Below are 11,135 nucleotides of genomic sequence, written 5' to 3'. Positions count from 1 at the left end.
TCCAATAAAAACCACAGACATCCCTTTCTCACACACAATCTTACCGGCAGGTTTAACTTTAGGAGCCTTCTTGTTAGCAGCGGAAACTTGAGATGATCTCCTGTGAACCATGTTGGAAGACCTTCTTAACCCACAGTGAGTCATGGATTGACCTTTCAAGGTTATCTGAGACAGATCAGAGCCCGGAGAAACTCCATGGTTGTTGTAAAGTAAAGTCCTTGACACAAAGTGAGAAGAAGCAGTCACAGTTGCCATCGTTAGGTTAGAGGAGACCCTTTTTTTTTTTTTTTTTGCCTGGATTAGTTCAACACACACACACACAAAATAATTAAAAAAAGTCGATACTTTGACTTTGAGTAGAAAAGTTCGAACTTTCCGATGATTCTTTGACAAAAAAAAACCTCACAGATTTCACGGCGCCGAAGCTAATGGAGGAGGAAATGAGAAAAGCAGTGAAGAGTGCTGAGAGGACTGAGGAGAAAGAATGAATGAATGGTCGGAAGTTGTAGTGACACGTGGCGTAAATATAGTAGTTGAGTGGGCGATTTCCATCACATGATGAGAGAGGCTAAAAGTTGTTTGGGAAAAACACCCGAAAAATATGCATCTAATTTTTTTGGCCGTTTAATTTCTCTAGTTATTAAATTTCCCAAAAAATATTTGATTTAATTTTCGTTGTCTTTAAAAACCTTCATTTAATTAATAACGGTAGATTCATACTTAAGACATAACGACTGTTAACTCTAATGACAGAAATATTAAGTAGGATTAAAATATAACCACACGTGGTTAATTAAAGGGAACAAAAGACATTGTTACCTCATCTCTCAGTCCCATATGTATGTTTTTTCACAAATCTCAGCCGTCGATACTTTTAGCCTCTCCCCAAACATTGGTGCGTACGTTTTGGTTGGGGAGAGGCTAAAAGTATCGACGACTGAGATTTGTGAAAAAACATACATATGAGACTCTCTCTCTAATTGGGGGGTCACTTCCCTTCGCTTTTGTTTGCTTTTGTCGTCATACTAGTATTTATCCCGTGTTACACCACGGGTCCATTCGTTTTCATAAATCATTTAAATAGGTTAGTATACTAAATATAATAAGGTTTTTTAAGTTAGTTAATATAAATATTAGAATATTATATATAATATGTTGTATTTGCAAAATTTACCCCATTGGTAAATTTCTTTGTTTTGTAATATCGATGCACTTATATATATTTTGTTTTGGTGTTTTTACAATAATTAACAGTACTTGTTAATATAATTATATGGATTGACTTTGAAAGAACAATAAATATGTGTACTTTCAAAAATACAATGAACTATGATTAAAATCAAATTTGTTTTACGACCATGATTTTGTGCATGATCTTAAACCATGGTAAAAAATACAATGAAATATGATTAAAATCAAATTTATGGTGATTAATAGTGTTTAAGACCATGGTTTTTTTGGAAAAATCATTTCAAAAAAATATTATTGCACAAAAATATTTGTTATTTGTTATTTTGGAAAATAATTATTTGTTTAGAGAATATTTATTAGTTAGTTGTTAGGTTGTTTCCAAAAATAGGGAAGTTAGAGATTTGTGAGAAAGGAATATACCAAATCTCATACAAATCGTTGGTTTTATAATATTTTGTTTTTATTTTTCATTTTTAAAAATACAATGGCATAGTTGCAAATAGGTGTGAACTTCAAAATTTATTTCATAATTGTCTAAAAAATGTATATATATATATATATATATATAAATATCATGAACCACAACGTTTCTTGGCCCCATTTGATTAAAATTCACGGTGTAGAATTTTGTCATGTTTTTTTTTCTTCTTAATTATTATATGTTTGTATATATATATTTTTTGTGAGTGTGTTTGAAGAGTTTAGATTTGATGAGCTACAAATAATAAGAGTTTAATAATGAAATTACTGATATATATCACCGGAGAGTAATGCTCTAAACATTAATCATAGAGTACACAAAATATATCTTATTATATAAAATTGAGTTTTCAAATTTAGCTATTAACATGAACATAACACGTTTCGAATATACTGATGAGATATTGACATGTGTTAAAAAAATATTATTTTATAAAACAGCTAATTAAGATAATAACATAAAAAATATTATTTTTTAAAACAGCTAATTTATATAATAACATTAAATCTACATAAAATTTACATGCTTATATCTAAAAAAAAAATTTCCTCAATCAAATATGAAAATTGACAAAACTAATATATTTTTCATTGTACGCTAATTATATTATATGTGTTTTTTCAGTTAGATTTTGACATGTATAAACAAAAAATAATTCATTAAGCATGTATATTATTATTAATCAAGAAATAGTGAATAACAAATCTAAAGAAAATAACATAAGTTATGACAAAAGAATTATTATTTTTGAAACGTAATAGGAACAACCAATTAAGAAAATAACATTATATCTACATAAAATTTACATGTTTATATCAAAAGCTTTAATCTTTGTTTTTTTTTCTGATATAATTTTGCCGATCTATAGTGGGTCTTTTATTCGTGCGGGTTCTTCAATGGAAGCTATCAGATGCAATGAAATGGAATCAAAATATATAAAGCCCGGTAAATTAATCAAGGATAGAGACACTAATGGAGGTTCCAAAAGTAATTCTACAGTTAGTAGCATTATAAGTTTCAAAGATTAGTCGGTGGTTGATGTATTTGGTCAAAATCCAGAGTTTTCTCTTATGGATAATGTTAATGATTCCGGTACTGAAACAAGAGCTGCTTGACCAAGTAATTGAGAAGCAATTTTGTAATATTTAATTATTTTACTTAATTCATGATTAATTTTACTTAATTCGTTATTTTTATTTTATTTTTACTATTATTAATTATTTTTAATAAGTATGCAAGGAGTAAATATTTTAAATAATTTTTTTAATGCAAAAAAATATATATAGCATTGCTTAGGTGGATATTGATGAGGAGTAAGGAGAAAAGAGAAACGTTAATCTTATATATATATATATATAAGCTGCCTTGCAAAGAGTATGTGTAGACATCACTAGTAAATATTAATTATATAGCTACATTTTTTTGCTACAAAAAAAAATAATAACAAATATTAACTACGAATAGTTACAAATTAGTGACGAAATTTTAGTTAATAGATATTGTAGCTAATTGGTTACTATGCGTAGCAATATAATGAAAAATAGTAACAAACATAAATTATAGCAAAATTGTTACAAATTTGGAGACACAAAATGTTGTAACATTGTTGCACACAACATAAAAGGTAACAAATTGTAGTAAAAAAATTATTCAAATAATGTATATTTTTCAAAAATAAAATATTAACAATTTACTACAAAGTAGTTGTAACTACAGTGACAACTTGCCTCAAAAAAAACATAGCAAAAATATTTACAAGTTAATTGGATCAATTGTTTTTTTTTCTTCATTTTTACCAATAAAACCAAAATAATATAAGTCTACAGCAAAAAAAAAAAAAAAAAACACCTTATCCAGTTATCCTTTCTTTCACGACAACAAACAGAACATTAGAAAGAAAAAATGTTTTCCCCAAATTGAAATCTAGGTTTTTCCGACTCTACCGTCAAGCTCGTCGCCGACCTCCTTTCGCTTCAATTCCGATGTCATATCTTGGCGAATAAGTAGATAGCATCTATCGATTAAGTGTCTTTCTAACTCAATTTTTATTTGCTTCATTCTCTTATTATCTCTCTACCCAGATCCGAGTTTGCGAGATCTCAAGCTACCTTAACATTAAAATCTTCTAGTTTTGCTCTTAAATCTTTCAACTACTTAAGCTTCAGGTTCGTATTTATCTATTTTTTTTTCTTCTTCTTCTCTGCGATTTGTTCCTTTTGTGTTTAGATGAACGATTGAATCTCGAGTCTAATTGAGCCTCTCTGTGATGGGTATAGTTCGGATTCAATTTCAAAGTAGAATTTTGATTGCTTGTAAACCAGTAAGTTCATGATCAGGGCATTAACTACTTGCTGAAACTTTTAAACTCACTCGATTTTATTTTGCAGCAGATGAGTCAAGATTTTGATTGTTCAATAATTATGTTTATTATATGCTTTTCTAGAAAGGTAGATATATTGAATATGGTATCTATGATATTGGATGAACCATATGATATGTCTATTTCTCTCATGACATCTATTTAAATTCTTAAGCTTGTAATTTGTTTTCTTGTTTTAGTGCACAGCGATTGCATGATTTGGGCGATGAGTCTAAGTCGCTTCCTCTGTGGAGATAAGGTTGGTGAACCCTTGTTTAAAACAGCCATTGGAAGAGAATTTTTATATTCATATGATTTTACTTATGTTCGTGTGAGTTACTTTTGTTTGACATTTTGCAGGTTATTACTTATTAGACTAAGTGGGGCTTTGTTATTACTTATTATACTAAGTTATTGCAAAAGAATAACTTCAGAGACAACTTATTACTTTTTATTTACAATATTGTTTGGTTTTGTAGACAACTTCAGAGAATAAGGGCTTGACTATTCTGATCTTCAAAGAGCTTTTTTTTTTATTATTATTTCAAGAACAGTTGTTGACTAACCAACCTTGAAGAATCACGCCTCAAGGTGAACACTAGGTTTTCCTTTTTAGCTTCCAAACTGAAGATAACCAAATGTGGTCACATGATTCTGATTCTGAACCTTATTAGCTTATATGGTCACATGATTCTAAACCTTATTAAAACAAATGTTCCCTCTACATGGCCAGCCATAATATTTACTTTGCATGAACAGAGAGCAGAGTTGAAACCAATGTTCCTTTACATGGCCATGGTTGCTCTCCTAAACCATGGTTCCTTCGCTTGGATGACATTAACTGCAGCATCGAGAAGACCAATTCAGACACAACTTTGTAATTAGGGTATTGCTCTTTTACTTTGCTATCATTGGTTTGGAATATGAATACCTTATGATTCCAACCTATGCTGCGATTTATACTTCTAGGGTCTGTATTTTATGATTACCTTTCTTGTCTCTACTATGATACTTCTGATTTTTTTTTTTCAGGTGAAATGGGTAAAGACTTTCTTTCGGAATGACACCAAAGTCTTGGAAATAAGTAAACAACTCTTTCCATTCTTAAACTTTTAAAATGATTCTTCTGATGGTTTATACTACACATTTTTTTGTAACTATACAACACAATTTTACTAGTGCATGGCCACGCCAAAACTACATAATATGTTTTACCCAAATTGAATTTCTATATAATTAAGAGTACTTATAAGCGTGGGAGAAGATCTCTAATACTCTTTAACACTTTGGAGAAGAATTCTGAACCCTTTTTCTTTATTTTGCAATTCAATTATGTTTTCTTCATCATTGATTTGTTGTTCTTTTATTTCCATGTCTGAGTAGTCATCCTGTTGGGTTTTGGGTTTCAAAGAGGTTTATGATTCTCTAACGATGGTGTTCTAAATTTGGATTTGATCTATTTTGTTCTTGTCTATTGTTGTTCTTAATGCTTAAACTAGATTAGCTACCTAGTTTCCGATTTTAGGTTTAATTCATCGTGGCACCGAAAGTGTTGTTGAGTTGCTTGAAAAGTACATAAGTGAACAAGGTGATCCTTAGCCAACAAAAGTTGAAGTTAAGGCACCTTGTGAACTAATCAAACTTGAACTTGTTATTGCTTGCTTGGTTTGGTAGATCCAAACGACAGTTTAGGGTTTAGTAAATTCATTGCATATATAGTTAACGTTGCGGGAGTAGGTTAACTTTACAACCTTGATTTGAGTTCTAGAACAGTGTCTAATGCTCCCCTATCTAGTCACCTAGTCCAAGGTTATAATCCCTATAGATTCCCTACGCCCAATATTTACCTTTTTGATTTAAAACAACTTATTTACTTTCCGTTTTCGATTAGTTACTTGATTCACAAACTTGCTCTTTTTGCCTTAGCTATATTTGATCTTCATAGTTTCAAAGTGAAATTTCTTCGTCTCTGTGGATTCGATCCTGAAATGTTACGACAATACCACTAAATCATGGTTGAGTGCACATTAGGTTTTAATTGTGAGGAGATGTGTATTGAAGAATTTAATTGACCTTTTTTATACTCATGGACCGACGAGAACATTAAGTTGATCCTGCGTTGTCTCTAGCTTTGAAAGGACTTAACCGGATTTAACTTCTTGCCTTGGGACTTGATATACATCGAACAAGACTCCTCTCTTAAGTAATACAAGACTTGCAATTCCTCACAAAGTATGATTTCCTTTCTCTCTTCCCTTCAATACTCATAAAAAAGAACAGAAAAGAGAGAAAAGAAAAGAAGAAGAAAAGGATATAGGTAATAATTAAGTGAACCGAGGGTTGTGCGTAAACCCATGCATCCTTCGGAATTCATGGAAACCTGTCCAAATAAAAGAGCAAGGGATCGATAAAAAAAATACAATGATACCCTAGAAAATTAGGGAAAAATCGATCATTTGGAAGTGAGAAAAGGGAGAGAAAAGTGAGCATATGAAGGAAGTATTGGGCACTAAAAGGTTGAAGGAGTCAATAAGTTCAGTGATCGATATTCCCTCGTCGAGACCACACATTTTCATTAATCTGATGAAGAGAGACAACAATGGGGATATTGAAGGTTCTTTAAAGTTATGGAGTTCAGAGTAGTGAGTATTGAACCTAATCATGGGCAGAGTACAAAAAGTAGTTCTTAATTTGATAAGTGCAAAGAAGAGGTTCCCAAGAATATGTTAGTTTCCACTTTCAAACATTTTCTTTGTTCCTGAGTTTTTGTCTGTTCTTGCTTGAGGACAAGCAAAGATTCAAGTCTGAGGAATTGATGTGTCTTTATTTTGTAGGTTTTAACCATAGTTTTTACATTTGTTTTGAGTCTTTTATTGATTCAAAGTGTGCTTTTAGAGTATTTTTAGTCTTTTGCGAGTCAGTACAGGTTCTAGATTACTTTGGAAGGAAATTGAGTGTTTTGGGAATGAAAATATACATCTGGAGCAAATTTGGTGAAGACTGGTCGGACTAGCAAGCAGATGGAGCAAACACAGAAAAAGCATCGACTGATCCTCATTCGAGATCGAACTGTCCCGTACCCGAAGCAAATTTTCCTTTTTTGTTTTAAACCGACTTTTAGGGTTTTATTTTAGTATTTAAGCACGAGTCTCCACCTCTAGAAAGACAACTTTTATTCTACACAGCTTTTGAGTACTTGTAAGCTTGGGAGAAGATCTCTTATCCTCTTTAACAACATTTTGGAATAGAATTCTGAACCCTTTTTCTTTATTTTGCAATTCAATTATGTTTTCTTCATCATTGATTTGCTGTTCTTTTATTTCCATGTCTGAGTAGTTATCCTATTGGGTTTCAGAATTCAAAGGGGTTTATGATTCTCTAACGATGGTGTTCTAGATTTGGGGTTGATCTATTTTGTTCTTCATCTATTATTGTTCTTAATGCTTGAACTAGATTAGCTACATAGTTTTCGATTTTAGGTTTAATTCATCGTGGCACCGAAAGTGTTGTTGAGTTGCTTGAAAAGAACATAGGTGAGCAAGGTGATCCTTAGCCAACAAAAGTTGAAGTTAAGACACCTTGTGAACTAATCAAACTTGAACTTGTTATTGCTTGCTTGGTTTGGTAGATCTAAACGACGGTTTAGGGTTTATTAAATTCATTGCATAGATAGTTAACGCTGCGGGAGTAGGTTAGCTTTACAACCGTGATTTGAGTTCTAGAACGGTGTCAATATAATTGGGTTTACCATCTTTGTTGATTTGGCTGCTTTCTTGTTGTCACGCTCTAGTCTTCCTAACTCTTGGTTTGTAAGATTCAAGGTAGGACCTGTTTGATTTTTCCTGGTGTTGGGCTTAGGCATATACCTGAAACACACAAGAGAAAAGAAACAAAAGCGTGTGAGTAAAACAGAAAAATAAAAATCTAGACAAAATCAAAGACTTTAATCTAATGGTGAATCAAAATATCATGCTAAATCAAAATATCATGCTAAATCAAAGACTTTAATCTAATGCTCAAATTGTAATACCCTAATGGTACTAACAACCTTGCAGTTGTAATACTCTAGGGGTCGACTCAACAGAGACTCTAGATCACACAATATACTTATTAATCTTTTAATTATGCTAAATCAAAATATTAAATTAAAAACAATGCAGAAACATAATTAAAAAGTGTTGTAAATTCAGGAATTAAAAACGCTAGGTCCAGGGAATTTCTCAGGAAATTACAAAATATTAAATCAATAATTAAATAGGATTATTTAATTATTGATCTAGAACTCTAAACTCTTTTGTAAAATAAATCAGTTCTCACTGCAAATATTATCTAAATTTAAAACCAGAAAATCTAAATCTCTTTGCAAAATTCAAGGTTAAAAATCATCTTTAAAAACAAATTTAGATTGTTCACAAAATTATTAAATCAAATCTCTTTGCAAGAAATAATTTTGTTCATCAAAATGTTTTATCAGGAAAATCAATTATATTTTCATATCAATTTATTTTCCTAAAGTATTAATTATAGATGATCAATCAAGAATCAATATGAAGAACAACCTAAGATGAAGATCACAGAAGATAATGAACCCTAAAAATAACAGATCTAATAAACCATAAAAACCCTATGAAAAACCCTAAACCTAACAAGCATACTACTCAGACATATTTAATGATGAACAAAACATTTTTTCTGAAAAATAAGCAATTGGAATTAAGGAGTAAGAAGGGAGTTCAAGAATCTTCTCTCTACAGATGAAATCAGATCTATCTCTCCCAAAGCTCTCAATATCTCTTCTCTTCAAATAGGTTGCAGAATAAATCTCTCTAGAGAAAAACTTTGGTCTTAACAATGACCAAAAAATACTATAAATACTCTAAAACACGTCTTGGGCCTTAATTGCAAATAAGGGAAACTTGGGCAAATTTTGTAAATCTTCTAAAGCTTGTGGAGAAAACTTCCGATTCGGCTTTTAGGGACTGCATCGATCGATGCTGAGAGTGCGTCGGTCGATGCATAGTCTTGATCTTGTCTCCCAGCTTCGTTGATCAGCCTTCATGCTTTGATTATGCTTCAAATCATCATTTTTTAGCTCCTTTGTGTTCTATCCGTGCCAATGAATATCTAAACCTGTAAAGGTTAAAAACACCTAGAAAACAAATCAAAAGACTCAAAAACCACACTTATACCATGGATAAAAACCACAAAAACCATGATATATCAACTCCCCCAGACTTAGCTTTTGTTTGCCCTCAAGCAAAATAGAATCTTAGGCCTGGGAAAGAGGTTTGAAAACATGGAATTCACTCAACTGCAGGTAACTGTATTTCGCACTCTTCATCGCCTTGATCTTGAGAACTTACTTCATATACTTTGTCATTTGAAAAGCATCAACATTCCTTACTCAAATCTCACAATCCTCTGGAATCTCTAGTCTCACCATTGTCATCTCATTACATAAGTTAAAGCAAGTACAGGTGAATTCTTACCTTGGTGTATCAATCAGTGGCATATGGACTCTCTTTAGGCCAAGACATTCTTCTTACATCTCCTTTCCTCTCCTTTTTCTCACATCCAAATTGTTTTTTCTTCTTTCTCTTTTTTTTAAATCAAAGGTGTAAGCGAATACCGGGGTCATCGGTAATTTACCTACCCCTCGCTTCCAAGCTTTGTGTGATCATTTAACTCAAGAGTAGAATAATGGGATCACAGGTAATTTACCTACCCCTTAAAACTGATCAAAATCATCTCATCTTTTTTTTCCCTCTTTTTTTGAAGTACTGAAGGAAAGAGAGAGGGGAGACATACTTTGAAAAATTGCACTGTCTTTTATGGCCCGAAGAAGAAGTCTAGTCCACTGATTTCCAACCCCAAAGTAAGAGATTAAGTCCGGTTAAAATCCTGATAAAAGTTGAGACAACATTAGTTTAACCAGATATCCTTTGGATAAGGGCTTTCGGGATTGTTGATACAACTCATAGATTTTTCAAACTTCAGTTCTGAGATCAAGCATAATCAAGATTCATAAGAGTGTTAGCCAAAGAACAGAAACCACTAGTTAGAGATCATAATTCCAAAAAGAAAAATTTGACTCAAAAATATGGTTTTGACAGACACAACTGACACAAGAAAGAAAACCATTAGTAACTAGCCTCCCCCAGACTTAAACAACACTGTCCCGAGTGTTATCTAGCATGAGATTGACTAAGAAAGAAAAATCAAATTGAAAAAGTAGTGAACAAATGAACCAGATTCGTGTTACCAACTGTTAGCCTTTGTGTCGACCGATGCAAAATATTGCATCGATCGATGCAACATCGTCCAATGTTCTCCGACTCTGAATCCTTGTTAGTTGCATGTTAGTTGTGTTTTTCTCATGGAAGTCAGCTCTGTTAAGAATCACTCAAACACAACATTAAATGCAACATGATAGATAATGGTTCATAATGCAATACAAGTTCAATCTGAAACAAATAACAAACTGACTCAAGGAAAAATAAAAATGACTCAAAGTGAAAAAGAAAAAGGATAAAAGAAACCGTAAACAGAAGTAGGATCAAGCCTCAGGATCAGCATCACCATCAGCAAGATCAGCATTGCTACCACTCGCTCCACCAAGGGGAGGAGAACGGGATCTGCGCCTAGTAGGAAGAAAGCAACGGCAACGAGACAATCGAGAAATCGCGTTCCAGAAGGTACGCATGGTGGATGTCTGGTACTCCTGGTAGTCTCCCTGACTCATGGTACGAGAAGGCTGTGGAGGCTCAGGAAAAGCAGGAAACTCAAATGCTGCAGTCCCAAATGAAGAACCAATCTCAAAACTCCCAGCAGGGTGATCAGCAGAAAAACCATCAGCAGGTGGCTCATCAGCAGCAGCAGTGCTCTGGCGGCGGGAAGATGGTGTAACTAAATCAGCGGCAGGAGGAAGAAAACGTAACTGCTCTGCATCCTCTCCAATAGTGGTGAGGTATGGTCGTGGCAATCTAATCATGAATACCGGTAGAATCTTTAAAACGCCATAGCATCTCCCTCTTCATCCAATTGGAGTTCCTCAAATGCTCCTCATCAATAACTCACCTCTCCGTACAAATGGAGACAGAGTTA

The 11,135-nt window shown here is 32.8% G+C and overlaps 1 protein-coding gene and 1 long non-coding RNA gene across 2 annotated transcripts in view; one reads left to right on the top strand and one right to left on the bottom strand.

Moving 5' to 3' along the window:
• The window catches only part of LOC104779038 (granule-bound starch synthase 1, chloroplastic/amyloplastic-like), a 3,908-nt gene extending 3,342 nt beyond the window's left edge, over positions 1 to 566 (bottom strand). The window contains exon 1 of the mRNA XM_010503436.2: positions 7 to 566. Coding sequence (XP_010501738.1) covers positions 7 to 255 — 249 coding nt within the window. The 5' untranslated portion in view covers positions 256 to 566. The remainder of the gene's footprint in view (positions 1 to 6) is intronic.
• On the top strand, positions 3,579 to 5,314 carry LOC104777289. Its single transcript, XR_766246.2, has 5 exons — positions 3,579 to 3,837; positions 4,232 to 4,290; positions 4,511 to 4,622; positions 4,791 to 4,917; positions 5,064 to 5,314. It is a non-coding gene; the product is annotated as an uncharacterized LOC104777289 (long non-coding RNA).

Source organism: Camelina sativa, chromosome 3 (assembly GCF_000633955.1).
Source record: "Camelina sativa cultivar DH55 chromosome 3, Cs, whole genome shotgun sequence".
Classification (NCBI taxonomy): domain Eukaryota; kingdom Viridiplantae; phylum Streptophyta; class Magnoliopsida; order Brassicales; family Brassicaceae; genus Camelina; species Camelina sativa.
This window is presented reverse-complemented; position numbering and strand designations above follow the sequence as displayed.